Source organism: Nyctereutes procyonoides, unplaced genomic scaffold (genome assembly GCF_905146905.1).
Source record: "Nyctereutes procyonoides isolate TBG_1078 unplaced genomic scaffold, NYPRO_anot_genome, whole genome shotgun sequence".
Lineage (NCBI taxonomy): Eukaryota > Metazoa > Chordata > Mammalia > Carnivora > Canidae > Nyctereutes > Nyctereutes procyonoides.
In genome coordinates, this window is record NW_026575051.1 from 19,699,982 (window position 1) to 19,722,076 (window position 22,095).

The following is a 22,095-nucleotide window of genomic DNA, read 5'->3' on the forward strand; positions in this document are numbered from 1 at the left end:
CTCAGGTCATAATCCCAGGGTTCAAGGATTGAGCCCCATATCAGGCTCCCTGCTCAACAAGGAGTCTGCGTTTTTCTCTCCCTCCTGCTCGTTCTCTCTCTCTCTCTTTCTGATAAATAAATAAATAATATTTTTTAAATGGAGGACATATGTTGAGAACTGAGTGTTAAATTGTAAGTGATGAATCACTAAGTTCTCCTCTTGAAACCAGTATTACACTGTTAACTAACTAGAATTTAAACAAAAATTTGGAGAAAAAAATGTCAGCCCAAAAAAAGAACGATTCCAAGCAAACAAACTGAAGACAGTAGGAAGAAACTATATTATAGAATTTGGCTCTACAAAATGCCAGTCCTAAAAAACTGAACCATAGAGTATAAAATGGCCTTGTGATGGCCTCACAAGAAGGTTAAATCTACTCAGTCCTAAGTGAAGTGAAAATCCAGCAAAATGTTGGTTAGCTAAACTGTAAGCATGTAGACACTCATTTTAAAAATTGTCATTATAATACACAAACAAATCGTAGGGTTTTTTTTTTTCCCTTTGGCTAGTCATTATAGTGGAGTGGTTAAGGGCATGAACTTGGAGTCTGGCAAGTTACTAGACCCCTCTGTGCCTCAGTTTCCTCCTCTATAGAGTGGGATAACTATATGTCCTCATAAGGCTATTGGGTAACTTAAATGTAAAAGTGCTAGAGCAGGGCCTGGCCTAGAATGAGCACTTAGTGTTAGCTATTTGTTCTTAAGAACAGTTTCAGAATTCACTTCAATTTGCATTTTCAATCAATTACCATGTATTTTCCAGTAAGTCTAAAAACAAGGCAGTCAGCAGTTATGGGTTATCTACATTAAAAAAATAGATGTGGGGTGGGGGAAGGCTAGAGAGAGAGAAAGAAACCCACATGGAAGAAGCTAATAGCATGTATGTAGGCAGGAAAGACACTCACCAGCTTCCTGTCTGCCTGTTTATAAGAGAGCAGGCTGTGACCCATTTGTCTCCTTGAGCTTCCAAGATCAGTGGGCTTGATTTTTTTTAAGTGGGGAAAAAAGACATGAGACAACAGTGTAAGGCTCCAGTAAACACTCCTGGCAAAACTCACAGGAAACATTGTTATAAGCATTCTCTGGATTTATGGGGCATTCTGCAGGTGGCCGAAGCCTGTCCCCTGAGGAGATGTTAAATCTACTCTCAGCCTGCAGGTAGGAGTGCATAGCACTGTTGCATGGGCCACATTTGACACTGCAGAAGGAGCATCTCCCTTTTCCCCCCAAATCTTCATCATGTCTACATTGGCTATGTTGGGTCTATACAGAACTACTGTGGAATTTACGCCTATGTTCCCACTTCCCAAAGCTCTATCCCAGACCCAGACTGACATGGGACCAAGCAGTGAATGTGGCATATTATGTATGTACTTGGGCCTTCTAGACTCCACAGAAAGAGTCATTTCCTTTCAAGACAAGTAGACTATGACTTAATGGCAGGAATGTAGATCCCGAGAGTAGCCAGATCATGTCCTCTTCAACTAGGGCAGAATCACAGAGAAGGAACAGAACAGAGGAGGAGATCCCCATCTAAGAGGATGAGGAAAATGAGACACAGTATATAGAATCCGCTCAGCTATAGTAAGACTAGGTTTTTCTTCGACTTTATTAATCCTCACCGAAACTAATTCAGATGTCATGTAATCACAGTTGTTAAAGTTTCCGCCAAACACAACTTTAATACTTACCCTCTGGTTCTCCTCTTTTCCTAACACACATGATTTAATGGTAGCACTTCCCGTTTAAAGAGTCTCTGGTGAAGAAAGTCATGTTGACAATCCCAATCATTCCCAGAAAACAGTAAAACTCTCAGTACCTTTTCCCATATCTTCCTCCGATCACGCTAACACAGTTTCTAAATGCACAAGTGCATACCAACCAAACAAGGAAGTTATGATGGTCTTTTGGGTTCACACATCATTTTATAAAATATTTATTTCAGCCTAAGAAACATGGGGCACAGGGTAAGAATTGCAAAAGAAAACCCACAGATGCAATTACAGCACGATTCACGCTGAGCCCAGAGTGACTAGTTGTCAGTAAATAAATGGACCAACTTAATCGACCAGTTGCAATTACATTAACAAAGTTTGCTGAAGCCCAGCTCATCAGGGACCATAAACCGCAAAGAGGAAAACAGCAATTCTGTGCCAACTGCTCAGAATTTATTGCTATTGGGGAAGCTGGTCTCAGGAAGCAATCCAGCATATTTGTAACTAGTTGAACACCGAAACAAACACACACTTACCTATCAATGTACTCAGCATCAAAATCAAAGGTTTCTGATCTTCCAGTGATAATCCAGCCATACACATGTATCATTTTTCCTGTTTTAAGAAGATTTTTTTAAAGAGTTAATACACTTAGCTCAAAATGTAAATTATAACATAAACTATTTCTTTTTGGTTCATCTATTTAATAGAACCACATTGGTCATGACTCAGAATATTAACGCCTTTTTACAAACCGTACAACAGGAAAAGAGTGCCAAGTATGATCCAGTGATCAACACTACGTGTTAGAAAGGCTAAAATAACCAATTATTGCAATCACTGACATAATCATCTATGTATGGAACATAGAAACAATAACAGGTCTTCCTCACAGTCCCATAAAGTATGAGGCTTTCAGGAGGAGGGTATCAGTTTCCACACACTGCCTCATTCTCCTTTCTTGGCTATGTATAGACCATCCACTTAACATGAGATTTAAGGACAACGTGACTTGGGGTGCCTCACATTTCTAGAGACTTTCCTCTGGACACTTGTTAATATGGACAAGCGAGAAGGTTCCTATCACACAATCTGGTTGGATATTCAGGATATTAAACTTTTTCCATATCTCAGAGTACAAAAGAGAAATATCAAGGATGACCCAAAAGGACGGGAACTGAGAAAGGAGAGAATGAAATAGAACAGAGTTATGGCTTAAAGGATGGGCAACTGCACATATTCACTCAACCCATATGCTCATGTTCAAAGATTGGGCAAATTGGGGATCTGCAAACAGCTGGTGTCTGCCTTGCTCACTGACAAACAGTTGACTTCTACTGCTGAGCTCCTCAATGTGACTCACAGGGATTTCCACTGGGTAACAAGCATTGTCTTAATACTCCCCTCTTTTGAATTCAAGTTCAAGAGGAAGTGCAGGCATCAGCAATCCCCTCTCAGCCAGGTGCATTCTCGGTACTGTCCCTACCCACTCTGCTCACAGGAGGTGAGAAAGGAATCTGATGTAACTCTTTCTCAAAAAGAGTTTGGGGGCCCCTCCCGGATGCTATATGAGCTGATTTCTTCCACAGTTGAAAATACCTAAACTCAGCTCTGTGGAACTACATGAGGCAAGGTTTTAAGCAAACACACCATAGCTAGGTGATGTAAGTTCACCAGACAACCCTACAGCCTGGAAATGTGTGCCTTCCAAATAATTAGAGAATCTGACCAGCTTGTCGTAGTCTTGGAGCATCACAAATGATGTTAAGAGGTGAGAGAGGTTTTGGTCAGTAATTAAAACCTGAAAGTTGGAAAAGAAAAGAATACCTATGGGGGCTCAAGAGGTCACCGAGTGCAGTAGGCTTTGAATCTCTTCATGGCCACATTCAAAGTCACAAAAGAACATCACCAAGTTGTTTCCTTCACATTGTGCTTGTGTTTTATTGATACAAGATGACTTTCATACAGGGTCATTGGATGACTGGCATTGGAAGCGTGGGAGACTTCAAGAAGTATGAGAGCCACTGTACGGTGAGTAGGTAGAAAGGGACCTTAGCCAAAGGTCATGGACACAAAGAAAGCATAGAGTCTGGAGCTCTCTGCTACTATTAACAACTGGCAAAATAATTTCCCTTTGTTTGAATAGAGCTAAGTTATTGGTTTCCTGGCTTTGGTGAGCATGATTTCTAGCTTTGATGGGCACAGTTTTAAAAATTGGTAACAAGTTCTAAAATTGGGAATTCTTTGAGTTTCTGTCTTATTTCTAAACAAAGAAGCCCAACAGAAGCTGAGAAATGGCTAAGCCTGCCCATGGTGCTGGGGGATTCCATGTCACAGTGGAGGACTGTTAACCACATATAGAAATTCAGCTGCTAATGGAACCCACCTCTCCTGTCCCCACCACCTCCCCCATCTCCCTGGCTGCCACTCTGGGCAGGCTTCCCAAATGAAACGAGAGTAATTGTCTGGAAAATGATTTCTAAGATGCCGCCGTGTGGATCCTGCCTGGAGGGAGCACTCCACTCCACCCAGGCCAGTCACCAATCATTCCCCCAGAAGGTGGAGGAGACCATCTGTGACACCCAGACTCAGCAGGAGAGGCGGGCCTGACAGATCTGGGTGAGCCAACATCCCATTTCACACCTCTGATGGCAGGCTCCTTCCTCATCCCTCACCCTGTGGCCTTCTGCCATTTAAACAAGAGTTTTCTAACCCCAGACCAGCAGGGACCCAAACATCTTCATGTGATTTTTAGACCACATGCATGTCTTTTTAATAAAACATGATCATGCCTTGATCATTCAGACAAATGGAAAGCAACAGATCTCTGAATAACCTGCATTAATAAAATCATACCAGATTCATATATTCTTCAGGATATAATTTAAATACATGCATACATAATCTGCGTCTATACACACATGCACACACACACGAAAGTACAAAGATTTTTCAGCGACTCAGATATTCATTTTGACATTCTTGAGCAAGCCATTCAAAACTAGATCAGTTTATGCATTTAGACACAACTATATATAAACATTTAGCGACTTATATTTTTCGTAATTACACCATCTGGAAACCCTGAACAAAGGAAAAATCTGAAGTAGACATAGGGATTTTCCAAGAATCAGACAGCGGATTACATATAATCCTAGTTGTGCTTACTAGTTGGTTGTAAGGCAGGCTTAGCAATTCTTAAATCTATTTCTTACCTACAATCCTCTTTTATGTAAATCTCCGCTTTCTCTCTCTTCTCTTCTAGCCCCTGGCCTTGGCATGTGTGTGTCACCTCTAACTCATAAATACCACCCCAGGATAATTATCAGGGTTGCTGGCCTCCCATGTGGTATGCAACACTGCTCAACGCAGAACAAAATGTTGGGTATACCCGCCCACTCTGGATTCTGCCCATGTGGGTTCAAATCCCAGCCATACACAGACTAGCGGACTTTAAGCAAGCTACTTAACCTTTTAGTATCTCATTTTCTCATCTCCAATGAGAATAATAATCATCCCTATGTCATCAGGTTCTTGTGAGGATCTAATAAGATAACACATGTCAAAAGCTTAGAACAGTGCTTGGCTCACAGTAAGGTTCAATGAAGGTTTGCTATCATGCAGATGATTATAAGGTTAAGAGCGATGAAAAAAAAAAACTTCCATAAAAAAAAAAAGCGATGATGATTTCTATTCCCTCCATTCTCTGGCAGGACCGGTTTGATTTTGCCTGCCTCTTTTTCTTTTCATATTTGGGTTTCTTTTGTTATCAGTGAAGTAACAGAGACAAAGTGTCCAGAGGTGAAACCAAGCCCAGTTAAAGATAAACCAGAGATTGACACTTATTTTCAAAACAGCACTTGAAAGAAAGCACCCATTTATAGAAAGCAGCCCCCTAGGTAGAAGAGTTTGCAGTAGCTTTGGCAAAGGGATCCATAATTATTCCTATTTTAGGAGATTTCTTACCTGGAACTCCACTTGGTGGTGTAACTTGGTAAACAATGGGTGTCTGTTCCCTGGAAAACTGTCAGGAAAGGCCATCACAAGGGAGCATTTCATTAGAATATCACAACCACAAACAAGAAGCAAAAGTCATTCCTCATCAAATATTAGTCTAAGGTGGTAAATGGTTATGTTTCCTCAAATCAACTTACACCTATTTCTTTTTATCCTCGTAATCTATTTGTGAAGCAGAGATGACAGATACTGTTCTAGTTCTTCCAAAGGAATTTTAAACAAGGTCACATAGCTCTCTGTCCTGAACCATATTGTCCAAACTTTGGCAAGTCTGTTTCTACTTGCCCACCTGCCATACCCAGGAACACGTTTTACCAGGAAGAAAGGTAGGTAGGCCAGACTTGAGAATTCCATTATTGCAACCTGGTATCTTGGAATCTTGATGGATTTTTCTAAAATTTTTCTAAAGAGTTTCCTTACTTAGACTGAAAGGACTACAACTGAAATTATTATCACCCAACACCTTGGCAGGAATTAGCGAGCTACAAAAATTTGGAAGTTGGGTAGGCACACAAGTGAGGTGTTTGTTGGGGAAATGGACAGTGCCTATTGGGAGAAAAATGATTCAAATGGATTCAAATGATTCAAAGGAATGGGAAGCAGCCTTACTCTTTGAGAAGAAGGAAAAGAGCACTGATGGAAGAGGTGGAAGCCTGCTCATGGCATTCCAAATCATCTTTCTATGCCCCCTCCCCCAAAACACATTCTCTGTTCATTATAAGCTCCAGAAATGTAGGGACGATGCTGGATTCAGTCACGATCATATCCTTATGCATAGCCTGTGATAGAGAAGATATTCAAATTTTTGTGAATGAATAGAGTGGCACCAAGTGAGATGATTGATACGGTGCCTGGAAGTAGATGAGAGAAAAGGACAACTCCAGGAATTCCATCTCACCTGGCATCTTGGTTAGCCCAAGATTAGTGCATTACATGGCCAGGGCCAGTGTGAACAAATAGAAAAGCAGAAGGATGGACTAACCAGACCAAGGTTTGACCCATGAGCCAATGTCACTCAGGAAAAGACCTGGTCTCCCCCTCCTGCCACCCTCACCCCCAACCTCCTCTAAATACCTAGATTGCCTTCATTCCCCGTAAAATACACTGCTTCACACAGCATATTATTTTGCACGGTCTGCTTCCAGCATTCCAGGAGTCCACCTTCCCAGGAAGAATATTACCAAAGAATAACTCCATTGTTAATCGACAGCCCTAAGCAGAGGGGAGGGCCAACGACATTTCAACAAAGCTGACAGTGGCTTGGCAAGTGTGAGTTTTAAGTATCGATCGGCATGGCTGTACAGCCTGCCATCAAGGCTAGTTTCCTCCTTTCTAAAGGAGAGGGTTAGAGAACAGGTCACAGAAATTATGTACAGTCAGGAGGTCAAAGTAAGAATGTTGTGACCTCACCGATTGGGAGCAGGCTCTGATCTCACCAAAAGATAAGGATTAATCCAATTCCACACACACCTGCCAAACATGAATTCCCTGCCTTGGCGTCCTAACTTCCTACCCCCCCTTCCCCTCTCACTGGGGCGCCCTTCGTGCCATTGTCATTCCCATTGGAAGTATATCCTAGGAGCTTCGTGAGGTAGAGCAGTGGTTACTGCTCCTTCTCACAGACGTTAGAAACTGAGGCAAAAGAACAATCAACTCCAAACCAAATAAGGAAACGTGCCTCTGGACTTCCAGCTTGAAATGTAAGATCTCCCACTCAGTGTGTGAGCCTTGCACCGGAAGTGTGCGGGCAATAGAGTGACTCCTTGATCACTCCCTCTCATTCCTCCGCCTCATGGGGTGGCTCAGAGTTAAATCTCTGAAAGAGCTTTACTTGTGATTCCCTCTGAGCTGACATGACATAAAAATGGTACATTTCTGAGGAAAACGGGCCGTGTTCACCCACCAAGCTAGAGACACGACAAAGTGAAAAATTAATGAGCTTCCAAATCAAGCTTCCCGCATGCTGATCCCTGAGCCCCAGTGAGGTCAGAGGCAGCGAGATGGGGAAAAGGAAAAGCAGCAGATTAGGAGAGGGAAGCCACAGCCACCAGCTGCTTGATAAACCTTCTGCGAGTTGTTCAAACTTGTCAGCGCCTGCAGCCGGCTCTTTGAAGTGGACTGGTGAGATGGAATTAATTTTTAATACTCATGGTTCCCCCAGTCCCAGTCCCAAAACAAAGAGTCACACCGTGTTTTATTTAGCTTGGAATGCCTCTCATTAACTGCGTCCCCTGGTGATTTTTCATCAGCTCTCCGAGCTAGGAGAAGCACTCGAGGACTTGTTTTCTTTAATGTGCAATTTTAGGAAGTGCTTCTCTCGTCTCCCCTTGCTCTCTTTTCCGATCTTTAATAAGTAGGAAAACTACTATCTGGGGTGAAAGGAACATCAAAACCAAAAACCACATGGTGATTAGGGAGGGGGCTTGGCCATCCATCTTCTGTTACATTCACAGAGACCGTGGAGAGGTGGTGGTGTGGGTCTTAATAAGAAAGAACGATTTTGTTTTTTCTTTCTGCTGCATATGCACAGAAGCGAAATTCCAGAAAACCAGAGTCTCTTGGAGTCAGAAACAAGTTGTTAAATGTGAACTGACAGCAAATTCCTAATTTGTAAGTGGATTGCCTATATAAAATATGGATCATAACAGGAATGAATCTAGGAGGTGCAGTCTTGTTCTAAAGGAGCCTTCATTCATGAGTAATGCTTTTATGAATGGCTCTTTAACAGAGGCAACCTATGGAATGACAACCATGACAAAGGAGCACTGTCAAACCTCAGCCTTTTATGAAAAGTCTAGGACCTACCCTTTCAGAGATTAGCGTAAGACTAACCTGAAATGGACAACAGGCCGAATCAAACATAAAATTAAGTATGTGTATTGCTTCTCCAAAACAAGTTAGGCACGAACTCAAAGTCTCCTATCTCTGCTTCCTTTCAGCTCTGCACTTGAAGAAGAATGGCACCAGCAAATGTCCTTTCAATCTAGGATTGGTAAGAGCAGCAGAAATAACCACGAAGCAGAGAGGGAGGTAAATTTTACATCTCTGAGTCCTTCCTCCTACTGAGACTCAAGAGAGTTGCAGCTGTAGAATGAAACACTAACCCACAATGATAATCTTTGTGGCTCCTCTATGGGCTTCGATTTAGATGAAGATTTAGAGTCAGATGCAGGCTCAAATCCTAGTTCTTTTAGATTCCACATATAAGTGAGATCATATAGTATTTGTCTTTCTCTATCTGACTTATTTCAATACTCTAGTTCCATCCATGTTGTCACACATGGCAAGATTTATTCTTTTTTATGGCTGAGTAACATTCCATTATGTATATATACCCCATATTCTTTATCTATTCATCTATTGGTAGACACTTGGGCTGTTTCCATATCTTGACTACTATAAATAATAAATATAGGGGAGCATACATCTCTTCAGATTGGTGTTTTCATTTTTATCACGTAAATATCCAGAAGTGAAATTGCTGGATCATATTTCAGTTTTTAATTTTTTGAGGAACCTTCTTACTGTTTTCCACCATGGCTGCACCAATTTACATTCCCACCAGCAGAGGGAATATAGTTAATAATATTGTAATAACTCCATACAATGACAGATGGTAACCTAGATTTATCATGGAGATCATTTTCCAATGTACAAAAATATCAAATCACTATAATATACATATGAAGCTATAGACATGATGTCAATAAAAAATTAAAAATTAAACTAATTTTTTAAAGTCCTAGTTCTGCCATTTACTACCTGGATGACACAGGCAAACTAATGATGAGATAAGCACATTATTTCATCTCTCTGAGCCTTAAGTCACTCATCTGTAAAACCAGAATAAAAAATAGCTACCCCATAAAATTGTTGTGAGCATCAAATTAAATGTACATAAAGCACAGAGCCTGATGTACAAGTTCTCAATACTTAACTTTCTTTGGTATAGTCTCAGAAACCCCACAACCACCATCCCTCTTTCTTCCTACCCTTACAAAGCAGATTCTGACTGATTTATAACTTGCTTGTCGAGAGTACAGGCCTACCCTCAAACTAGGCAAACATGCATTTCTCCATCCTTAAAACCCACCTTGAAAGTACAACTGTCTTGCAGTCCTGGACTTGGGCTGCCTACCACCTGTCCCCCAGCGTGCGCTTCCAGGTAGTACAGACCCTCCTGTACTTCAGGCAGCAGCGATCTAAGGGCAGAAAGTGGAAATCCTTGTGAACCAAAAACTATGTACTACCAAAGCCAGCAGCCTCACTTCCCACTTCAAATTTCCTCCCACACCTTCAAAACAGAGCTAAACAAGGATTCCCATGTTTATTTTTCACCTTCTAGATCCACTCACTTACTAGACTTTAAACATCGGATCCTTCAGCAAAATGATATATTTTACTGAAAGTCTTTAAAATTAAAAAAAAACGTCTGTCTTGTTCCTCAGAACCATAGAACTTTTAGGACTTTAAGAGTTGGAAGGGACATTGATAAAAAAAATCTAATCCTAGTTTCCTTAAAATTTTTTTGACAGTTCCAAATAGATGAAGGAACTTACGTATGCAAATACTACAGGTCAGGGGCAATGTGGGGCTTGAATCCTAGACTCTTTCTGATAAAAGGCATTGATTTTACATATTGCCAAAAAAATTCTTGACTTCATAATATTCAAGCAGTCCATTAATACTTCATATATATATCAAGAGAGTCCAGGACCTCCTCTTCTCTTTTCACAGATATCAGAGTGATTTCTTTGCCTCTTTCATGTGACCATTCAAGCTGATTTTTCTAAGAGCGGGAATATCATGAATAAGGATCTACAGTTAAGAATCACCTCCTCGCCAAACTTTCTCACCAAAATCTTCAGTATAACTTTAAGTATTTCATTCTGCATCATCCAATGTGTTATCCATTAGCTATATGTGGTTATTGAGCACTTGAAATGTGGCTAGTCCCAAATACAATATGCTCTAAGTGAATACACATTGGATTTCAAAGACTTGGTGTGCAAAAAAATATATAAAGTATATCATTAATAATCTATATATTGATTCCATATGCAATAATATTCTGAATGTGTTGAGTTAAATAAAATATATTATTAAAATTAATTTCACTTGTTTCTTTTGATTTTTTAATGTGGCTACTAGAAAATTTTAAATCACATTTGTGGCTCACATAATGTTTTGATTAGACAGTGCTGATTTAGATGCTATAATGCCTATTTTGGTAAAAGCAGATATGCCTTCATGATAACGAATGTGACGGTATTTCATTGATGATGAAATGTGCATTTTTTCACGTTTAAGTGTTAACTGAATTTGATATTCAGCTTGCAACCAATGAGTAAGTGTAAGAGCGTACTGTTTTCTTTCCTCTAAAAAGATTATATAAAATCAGTGGTGCACCTGAAAATCATTAGTGTGACATGATTGAGGAGATAGAGCATATAAAACTTCAGAGTTTTGATTTCTCTCATGCAAGTTCTTGCAGGAACTCTATGTCCCTATTGACCAAAAAATGTAAGTAAAACATACTACAAGGTTTTAAAACCAAGAGCTTTAAGGGCTGTAAAGAAGGTCAGTTCACAAAACACCTATGGAGCAGCTTCTACTCAAAAGGTATTGTGCTAAGTACCATAAGGACTGCAAGAGTGGTAGCAATACATCCCCTGTCCCCAATGCGCTTAATTCTAGGAGGAAGCTAACAAGGGAACAACTGACATAAGTATAATAAGAAACATAGGGCCGAGGAAACGGGACCACTGAGGCTACATGTGCCATGCTTCTGTGTAAATTATAGAAGGTGCTCCTTTCTCAAAGCTGCAGCAACCATTGCCTGGATTTCAGTCCCTATGCGTCCCCCTCTGAAGGAAGGGGAAGATCACACTCATCTGTATGCTCGAGGAAAAGGTGACATTTGCAGGTTAGGGTTTCAGTAGACAGAGATGGAAGAAAGGGAGACTTCCTAAAGAAGAAAATAGAAGAAACTGACCATTTTTTTTCTCTTAAGCAGTGATCCACTTTCACGCAGCATCTCTAAGATATAAGTAGGGAAAGAATGAATTCGTGGAAACTTCATAAGCCAACAAAAACTTGAGTAAGACAGATTACCCGGAATCCTGTGCAATTCATACCCAAAACAAAATACACTGAGAACTAAAGCAAATCTCCTTTCTATCTAGTTTTGGGTTTATGCCCAATCATTACAATTATGCCTATTTCAAATGAGTTCTTTATTTTTTTCTTTTTTTCAACTTATTTTATTTAAATTCAATTAGTTAACATACAGTGTATCATTAGATGAGTTCTTTGATGGCAAAATGGTAACATTTATTGAAATTTTTAAAATATATTTTATTTATTTATTCATGAGAGACAGACAGAGAGAGAGAGAGAGAGAGGCAGAAACACAGGCAGAGGGAGAAGCAGGCTCCCCGCAGGGAGCCCGATGTTGAACTCGATCCCAGGACTCCAGGATCACGCCCTGGGCCAAAGGCAGGCGCTAAACTGCTGAGCCACCCAGGCATCCCCCATTTATGGAAATTTTAATACCGATAGAGCTCCTTGCAAACAACAAGAAGAAAACACAGCTGGAAACACAATCCAAGCCCTCCTTATAAATATCTCAAGTTTCTCAAAATTCTTTCCTATAACCTTCATCCTCCCTTAAGCTGTAGAGGCCTGATAGGAGACTTTTAAGAAATATATTCACATGGAACATCTTTAAAGCAATAGCTGATAACTGTAGTCATTGCAGGAGTTGCTCTAATTTGCCCCCCAAAACTCTCAAGATAAGCAAAGCACTTGCCCTATCTGATCTTCTCATACCCAGACAGGTGTACCTGGTCCTGCACATCACCACTGGCAAATCCAAGAAGACAGGAGAGACATCACAAGGGATGCTCGGGAGGGCAGGCACAGCCACATTCACCAGGTGTATCTCCAACTGAGAGCCATTGGTAGGATAGAGCTGCTCCAACTCCAAACCTAAACTCAAGAAAAAGGGGAATCTCAGGCTGAGTAGAGTTGTAATCTATATAGGAGAATACAGAAACTTGGCCACACAGGGGCAGTGTGACATGCTGAGCTTGCCTAAGGATTAAATTACTACTCCTCATTTCCAAATGCATTTATGACTGCTGTATAAATGAATGTTCTCATTTATGAGTTTGTTAAAAGGATTTTCTCTCTTCAGATCCATCCACATAAATCCAGGAATTTCTCAGCCCTCAAAATGACACTTTACCCTGGTACAGATGGGTCAGCTAAGCTGCAGTTTTGAAATTCCCACATATAAAACCATCTGCAAGGAAGATAACTAAGATTCTGGGGAACAGTTGCCAAGGACTCTACCACATGCTTCCCTATCGTGTCATTTAGGGCCCCTAAGGTCCCATCCCACAGTTTGAGAGAAGAAAGAGGACCTGTGACATCAGCAAGCAAGCATCTGGAAACACAGAAGTCACTCAGTGGGTCCAACACCCTTCAGGCCCTCTTTCACACCTGTCCTTAGCCAAAGACTCATCTTATTTAGGATTCTTAATATCAATACATAAGAAACTTGTGTTTGGTAAGACACAAACCTACCATCAAAAATGACTGTGATCCATGTTCCTCCTGCAAGACTACCTTCTTTGGGCTCAATGTGGAAACTCAGGGCAGGCTCTGTAGATAAGTAAGAAAAACACTGGTTTTGAAGCTCAGATTCAGTACACTTGCTTCCCCAATGTCATAAAAAACAAAAGTTTGCATTCCTCACAATCACCAGAAGGCCTTGATAAAGCACAGATTGCTGGGCCCCACCCCCGGAGTTTCTGAGTTAGCAGGTATAGGATAAGGCCCAAGAATTTACAGTTCTGAACAAGCACTGCTCTTGCTACTGGTATGGGGATCACACCTTCAAAACTCTCATTTTAGAGAATTTCTGACTGATCCTCTTATTTTGGACATCCAAAAGCCCAATGTCCTGAACTAGGAAAGGTCCTTTGGAAAGGGCCTCAAGGACACATTTGGCTCCTAACTAAACCCATAATACCTCTTCTCTCTTTCTCACTCTTTAATTAGGTAGTCATACATTGGTTGTAAAATCACCTCCTATTTCTTGTAATTCCACTTCTCAGAGAAGAGGAGAAACTTCTAGAAGCTGTCCCTACTTCAATCCTCCTGCTCAGTATACCATCCTCTGATTTCCTCCTTTTGAATATATGATCAGAATGACTCCCAGATAGATACAAAATTCTGTACAGAGGATACCAAATTTTTGCCTTGCTTTCTTAGAGAGAGGCTGAGGCATGGATCAGTGCTGGAATTTCCTTGGTGGGGGGCGGGGAGGGGCAGCACTATAGACTATACATGCTAGGCTAGATTGGTTCTCCCATAGAGATCATTGGCTGAGCATAATAATCAAATTCTTATCTTTGAAGATGCTCATGGATGTGGATTAGCCAAGGCAAAGATAATTCAAAGAGCCATCAAAAATCAGTCAGCATCTCAATGAGATCATATAGAAAAAATGTTATCTATAGAACAATTTTCATTTCCTATATCAGAAAAGATTAAGGATAATCCAGGCCATGCTAACTCCACTTAGCTTAGGGCTTCCATGTGCAGTTATGTAGGTGGCATAATGCATAACCAAGGCTGGTGGGGAATCATTCACATCAGCACAATTATTTATAGCAGCCCCTGCCAGATCAGCCCATGCTTATCCTTCAAAAGTGTATTAGATACTTCTAAAGAAGGCAAAAAACAAATGCCATAAAAGGACAGCAAGGATAACCAAATTCACAGAGAAAATTAGAGACATGATTTGAGAAAAGAAGAGTTTGATACCAACAGCCATTAACTAAGCTAAGACAAGATAAGCTATGCCCTTTGGGAAGATAAAGCAATAAGATCTAAAAAGAATTATATCACATGGCTTAAAAAGGAATTATAAAAAGAAGGTTATAAGTCATTATGAGAAGCTCTAGACTATAACAGCAACCTCCATTGGCCATTCAAAAATAAAAGTATATATTAATAACTAATATTTAGCCTCAATTACTAAACAGAAAAAATACTTTTTAAGCAGTGAAAATTTAGACCCAGAGCAGATACTTCAAGATTTTCCCCTGAATAATATTTTAAATACCGATAAACTAGTTCTCAATGTAACTTGTTGTGTTCTATCTATAATCCCTTCAGAATACAACCTACTCACCTGCCAGTAGTAGTATTTCAATACTCATCAGTGAGATCAGCCAGACAGTCATCCTGTCCATTTAAATCAATTCTCTCAAAATGGCTCAGACATTAAAAGCCTTTTCAATTTTGCAGGAGCAGTGTAGCTTTTGTGCTTTATAAAAAAATAAAATAAAAATTACTATCATTTTCATTCTCATACAATTACTTTACTATGCCAAAACTCAAGAAATTAAAGAAGTGAGACTAACATGGCCCTAGAGTCTTCATGGGGACCTACCATCCTCCCAAGCTCAGAAGAAAAGGATAATCTAAGAATCTTGTATAAAATCATCCCTATTCCACCCCATCCCCCCTCCCACCAACTAATTTTATGCATGTTTGAGATGGGTAAATAATAACAGCCTCTTCAATTAATTCATTATGAACAAAAGTTTAATTTTAAAAATACCTAGAATTTATTATTTTGGATATTTTTTAGATATCAAGATACTTACATAGTGATTGTGGAGGGGGGAATGGGGAGGTTGTTTTGTTTTGTTTCTAGAAGAGTCTCCGTCCTCCAAGAAACCAATCAATACAAAAAAGTTTAGGATGACTGGGTGGCTCAATGGTTGAGCATCTGCCTTTGGCTCGGGGCGTGAACCCGGGGTCCAGGAATCCAGTCTACATTGGGTTCTGGGGAGACTGTTTCTCCCTCTTCCTGTGTCTCTGCCTCTCTGTGTGTCTCTCATGAATGAATAAATTAAAAATCTTTGAAAAAAAAGTAAAAAGTTGAACAAAGCAAATGTTAAGCACGGTACTGGGTTTAAAAAAAAAAATGGTACTAATGGGAATGATGGGGGAACACAGGGCCAGCTGAAAACAAAGCACGAGCCCGAGACAACACATTGACAAGTCCTTGAAATAGGCAAAGGGACATTCCTCTACAGACTCAATTGCCTTGATGTTAATACTTTGCTAAGGGCAAAAGGCAATCTTAACCCAACCCCCAGGATCCTATAAGTCTACTTTAACATATAAAAATTCCTTTAGAAATTTCCTTTATCTCTAAATCCCCAAGGTACGTGTTGGCGATCATTTCCCAAGCACAGGGCCCAGCAATATATATCTGAAGAGTGTCATGACTAAGGTTTTATTAGACAGTAATAAGTGACATTTTCCCAACAATAGCTCGCCCCCTCTAGGTCCTGGAAACCTTACTTCCAAAATTCCTTCCAGAGTACACTATCCTCAAACCCCTCCCAACTCCCAGGTATATAATCAGCCTCCCCTCACAGACCCAGAGCAGCAGCTCTTCCTGCCCATGGCTCATGTCCCCATGCTTTAATAAAACCACCATTTTGCACCAAAGATGTCTCAAGAATTTCTTCTTGGTCACTGGCTCCTGAACTCACCCCATCAAACTTCACCTATATTCCAAAACTTCATCAGGAATTTGGGGGCAAACTGTCTTGTCCTCACAGCAGAGGAGAAAGGGAGGGAAAAAAACAGGAAGAAAAAGCTGGACCCTCCAAAATAGACCTCCCAACCCCCCCCCCCATGATTCCAGGGTCTCTCTACCCCATTCCTGTGGAATCCTGGCCCAGTTCAGCAGGTTATCTTCCTTAAACACTGCCTTTATTTATTTATTTATTTATTTATTTATTTATTTATTTATTTAGATTTTATTCATTCATGAGAAACAGGGAGAAAGAGAGAGAGAGGCAGACACAGGCAGAGAGAGAAGCAGGCTCTAGGCAGGGAGCCCGAAGTGGGACTCGATCCCAAGTCTCCAGTGGGACTCGATCCCAAGTCTCCAGGATCCCACCCTGGGCTGAAGGCTGCGCTAAACCGCTGAGCCACCGGGGCTGCCCAAACATTGCCTTTATCATGCAGTTGTTCTGCTTAATGTTTTTTGTTGTTGTTGTTGTTGTTGTTGTTTTTCAGTGCAAAACCTCCATCGTTCATAAAATGGTAAGAAAAGCCATCAGGGGGGCATCCGGGTGGCTCTGCCTGTTAAGCAAGCCCATTGCTAATTTTGGCTCAGGTCAGGATCTCAAGGTCACGGGATGGAGCCCTGATCTGGGCTCTGCACTCAGGTGGAGTCCACTTAAGATTCTCTCTCCCTCTGTCCCTTCCACCATTAGTACTTGCTTTCTCTTTCTCTCTCTCTAAAATAAATACATAAAATATTTTTCTAAAAAAGAATACTCAGGATTTTTTAAAGACATTTATTTGACCTTAGAGATATATTTTTTAAAGATTAAGAGAAGCAGGAAGAAGCAGGCTCCAAGCAGGGAGCCCAGAGCGAAACCCGATCCGGAGACTCCGAGATCACACCCTGAACCGAAGGCAAATGTTCAACCACTGAACCACCCAGGTGTGGCTTTATTAAGATTAATTCAGGGCAGCCCGGGTGGCTCAGCGGTTTAGCGCCACCTTCAGCCCAGGGCGCGACCCTGGAGACCCGGGATCCAGTCCCACGTCGGGCTCCCTGCATGGAGCCTGCTTCTCCCTCTGCCTGTGTCTCTGCCTCTCTCTCTCTGCATCTCTCTGTGTCTGTCATGGATAAATAAATAAAATCGTAAAAAAAAAAAAAAAGATTAGCTCAGGTAGGGCACCTAGGTGGCTCAGTGATTGAGCCTTTGCCTAAGGGCGTGATCCCAGGGAGCCTGCTTCTCTCTCTGCCTATCTCTCTGCCTCTCTCTCTGTTTCTCATAAATAAATAAAATATTTTTAAAAAATTAACTGAGGTGATATATACAAAGAAATTAACACAGGGCCTGGCACAAAGGAGACACCTCAGGGATGTTAGTTTTCCTTTTAGGAATTCTCTATTTCCAACCCAAAACCCTGTCTCTGACTTCTCCAGTCGGCCACCATCTGGTCCCTGCCTTTCCAACTTTCCCTGCCATGGCTCTCCAAAGTGAACCCTGCACTCCGCCAGATGATTCTCCCCATCACCTCTCAGACAAACCTTGGTCAGGTCAGCCCCTTCCTTGGCTCCTGCGGCCGCCTTCTGCACTCCCCAAACTCTCTCATAGTGTAATTAAACCCCAGCCTTCCTTCACGACCTGCTCAGGAGCTACCTCCTCCATGGAATGGGTCCCCCGGGGTGGTTCGTTTGCTGCCCCCTTACCCATAAGGCAAGGAGAGATGGAGGCAAAGACAGACACACCACTCCAGGCTGGAAAGCAGCAGGTTCAACAAGCAAGGAAACTTACAGACAGGCTTGTCTTGGGCATCCTCAGTGTGAGTAGATCTCCTCACTTGCCTGCCACAATCTTCAGCATTTATATAGAGGCCTCAACTGGGTTCAAACTATACCAGGCAGGTAGTCTCAGCCCCACATTCCTCTCTCAGGGCTGTGTCCTTGAAAATGGTTGTCACTGTGGGAAAGGTGGGCGGAGTGTACGTTTCAAGGGCAGAGAAGGGGGTGAGGAAACTCTGATTGCCCGGGTCAGCTCTCTGGTCAACCGGAGGTCTCATCCCCTCCATGATTCCTCCTCCCAGCACTCCACCCCTCCTAACCATCTCACATGCCCCTTCTTCTGCAGTGTGCCCTGAATAGTCAGCAGGGGCTTCCACTAGCACCAGGGTGGCTCATTTGGCAGCTATCCAGCTGCACTTAGAGGCAGATACTGCAGCAACACTATGGGCACATGCAAAAGAAAACATAGATTAAGATAATGATTTCCAAAATAAGTAATTTTTTTCCATCAAGAGCTCCATGATCTAAACCATTCATTTACTAAGTCCCCTAGACTAGGGATCAATCACTCAGAGCACTCACTTGTGTCTTTGTGATTTAATTAGCAGACTCTAACAAGTATGAACATACAACATTCTATTTGGATAATGGCACAGGTGTCTCTTTTTGAGGCAATTATAATGTCCAAAGCCCTCCTATTGTGGGGGACAGTTTTTCTCATTAGAGACATTTCTGTGTTCAGTAAGGACAGACTTTGCCAGTTATCATTTAAGGTTTGCTGGCTGAATGTAGTAAGGGTTTCTATGTGTGCTATGATGTCCTCCAGGCCAATGATGGGACAAAGGGTGGGCAAATGATTGTTCCAGTGGAAAATAGAACATGCTCACCTGGCCTTGAGGAGAAGGAGGTTGGTAGCTTTAGGAACTTGATCTGGTGCATATCATCTACCTGCCTCTTTCAATGGTGCCTGTCCCATCCCAAGCACAGTGTGTTTCAACAGGTCCAGCTTGCCACAGGACAGTTGGATCCCAGAGGAGACTGAGTAGTTCTCATTTACCAGGAATGTGAAGTAATTCACCCATTCCAGTAACGCATCCCATTGTAAACTTCAGCAGGTAATGCCCTTCCCAGGCATGATGGGGTTTGGTGTTCTCAACGGCATAGCACCTTGATCCACAGTGAGAGATAGGGCAATGGCTACTTCCCATGACTTCCATATCTTTGCCATTTTGGGTGTCTCAGTAAAGGTCCCCAGTCTGTTATATGGAGCAATGGGACCTACCGATTTATCATTCAAGTGTATTAACACTTGGGATAGTATTTTAGCCTACCCAGTCAAATAATTTTGCTTGTTAGTAATTTAATCTGTTGCTTTAATATTAAATTTTTCCTTTCTACCAGCCCTGATGCTTGTAGGTTACAGGGGTGATGGACCTTCCACTGAATGTCATGTTCTTTTGCTCAGGCTTGTACATCATGACCTTTGAAATGTGACCTCCTATCATTGTCTGTTCAGTAAGGGTATCTGTACATGGTATTTAGTTTCTCTAATTCCCTAATAATAACAGCCTGGTTTGTGCTATAACGGGATAGTTAGAGTTAAGCCAGTTACAGTTTCCGTATAAAACAAGGCATATTTAGAACCCTCACTCAAAGAGAGGGGACCATTATAATCAACTTGCCAATTCCTCGTTAGTTGGGAACTCCAGTGGATGGCCCCAGACTCCTCTAGTAGTTGTCTTGGGTGTTGTTTAGAACATACAGGAGGATATGCTGTTACTGCATTAAACAAGTCACTGTATTTCAGAGGCAATATGAATCCTTGGCAATATGCCATCTTATTCGGGTGCCAGGATGACTTCTCTTCATGTGTACCCAATCTGCTTTATCTACTGATGGATCAGTTGCTACAATTTGTACCTGGGCTAAGGGCATCAGCTTCCTGATTGCCACGAGGTGTCAGTGCCTTATTATGTGGGATGTGGAAGACAGTGAGGACTATTTCAGTTCTTGCAGATGAACCCAAATGTCTTTCCACATATCCTGACCCCTCAAGGGCTTATTCATGATCATCCAAGCCTTGGCTTCCCATTATTTAAGCCATAGGATTCATCTCTTTGTAAAGTCCAGTTGTCAGTGCAAAGAGTTAACAGGCAAGATGCATAAGTGATCACCAGCCAAACCACTGAGATCAGCCCACTAGCTATTGAGGTTCCTTACGGTTTCCATCCAGATGGTGTCAGTGTTGGGCTGAATGGCAGCTGCAGTCTCTATAGAAAAGTTACCTTGACCAGACCCATCCCTATACAGGCATCAGCAGGAAGTTCCCCCATGTCCTCTCTTATAGGCTGCTTGGGCTTCAGGGCCAGCCCTAGGAGGAATGTGGGGAGCTCTGGAGGCTCTACATACTCTACATGGCCTAGTAGCACCTACATTTTTGAGACGGTGGGCTGCTTCTCTGCTGCAAACAGGCACACCACTCAAAGTGGAGGTTTGAGCTATGGCAGAGGTGGGTCAGTGAAACATATTTTTAACACATCTCTTGATGGGAATGGAAATTTCTACCATGATATGCTATTCCTTCATGTGAGGCTCTACCTGGAAGAGCATGGGGTATACTGCTAGGAGCTATTGCTCTATGGAGGTAAATTGGGTTTCTACCCCCTTCTAGAGCTGAGACTAATATCCCAGAGGTACTCTGTCCTTCCACTGTCTTTGTTAATTGTGCCCAGTCCATACCTTATGGAGCCACAGACATCTCTAATTCAAACAGGAGAGGCTCTGAGCTTTGACCTGCTTCACTAATATTTTCACTTTCTCAAAGGCAGCTTCTTGTTTATATCCCCAGTTCTATATGTGCCCTTTCTTTACTAAGCAGTGCAAGGGATTGAGGTACTATGTCAGGTACAGAATAAACGTCCCCTCAAGCCCCCAAATCCATACAAAGGCTTGCATTTCTTTCATATTCTTAGGGGTTGGATAGGCTTGCATCTTATCAATCATAGCTTCCAGAATAACATACATTTTTCCCAACCGAACAACTCCCCAAAACTTTATGGCAATGCCTTGGGCTTGAATTTTCTGTGGGTTCACTGCCCATCTTCTTCCACAAAGATGTTTCAGCATATACTGCAAAATGTCCTGCAGTGGAGACTAGTCCTCACATTTTAAATAATAATATCTTCAATGTAAAAGGCCCATTTTTATTGATGTGGGGAAGGAGAACAGGAACAGGTCCGAGATTACCATTTGGTAACATACTGTGGAGCTATGCAAGTAGCCTTGGGGAAGTACCTGAATTATCCATTGTTGCCCCTCCCACATGAAGGTAAATTGATCTTAGGACTCTGGCCAGTGGTATACTGAAAAAGGCTTTTGCTAATTCTGGAACAGCACGGTACATTCCTAGGACTGTGGCCAAAGTATCTAGGATGGTGGCAGTGTTGGGTACAGCCACATGGTTGGGGGGTACGACGTTAGTCAATTTTTGGTAATCTGCTATCATCCTCCATGAACCATCTGGCTTTTTTATTGGCCATACAGGGCTATTGAAAACATTACAAACAGGGCATATAATATCCACTCAGTGCAGTTCTTGGAGAGGTTTTCTATTTCTTTGTGTCCCCCTCAATGTAAATTGTTTGACAATTAGCATTTTCAAGTGGGTGATGTACCGATTTCCAGCTGGCATCTCCCCTCAGCACTAGTTTGATTCCTCTAACCTGGAGGCAGAATTCGCCGATTATGGTTCGCAGAGTTTGACTTTGTGGGATACAGATGCCCAATGTTCTGTTATTGAAGAGATTAAAACTTTGTATCTTTGGGGCACCTGGGTGACTTTGTATCTTTGGGGCACCTGGGTGGTGCAGTCGGTTAAGCATCCAACACTTGATTTCAGCTCAGGTCGTGATCTTGGGGTCATGAGATCGAATTCCCATGTGAG

General features: G+C 41.8%; 1 protein-coding gene across 1 annotated transcript in view; it reads right to left on the reverse strand.

Annotated features, from left to right (window-relative positions):
* PKHD1 (PKHD1 ciliary IPT domain containing fibrocystin/polyductin) overlaps window positions 1-15,113 on the reverse strand; it is a 459,739-nt gene extending 444,626 nt beyond the window's left edge. Inside the window, 7 exon segments of the mRNA XM_055330173.1 lie at window positions 947-1,021; window positions 2,293-2,371; window positions 5,723-5,780; window positions 9,867-9,975; window positions 12,619-12,763; window positions 13,364-13,441; window positions 14,979-15,113. Coding sequence (XP_055186148.1) covers window positions 947-1,021; window positions 2,293-2,371; window positions 5,723-5,780; window positions 9,867-9,975; window positions 12,619-12,763; window positions 13,364-13,441; window positions 14,979-15,039 — 605 coding nt within the window. The 5' untranslated portion in view covers window positions 15,040-15,113.
* Between the last annotated feature and the right edge of the window lie 6,982 nt (window positions 15,114-22,095).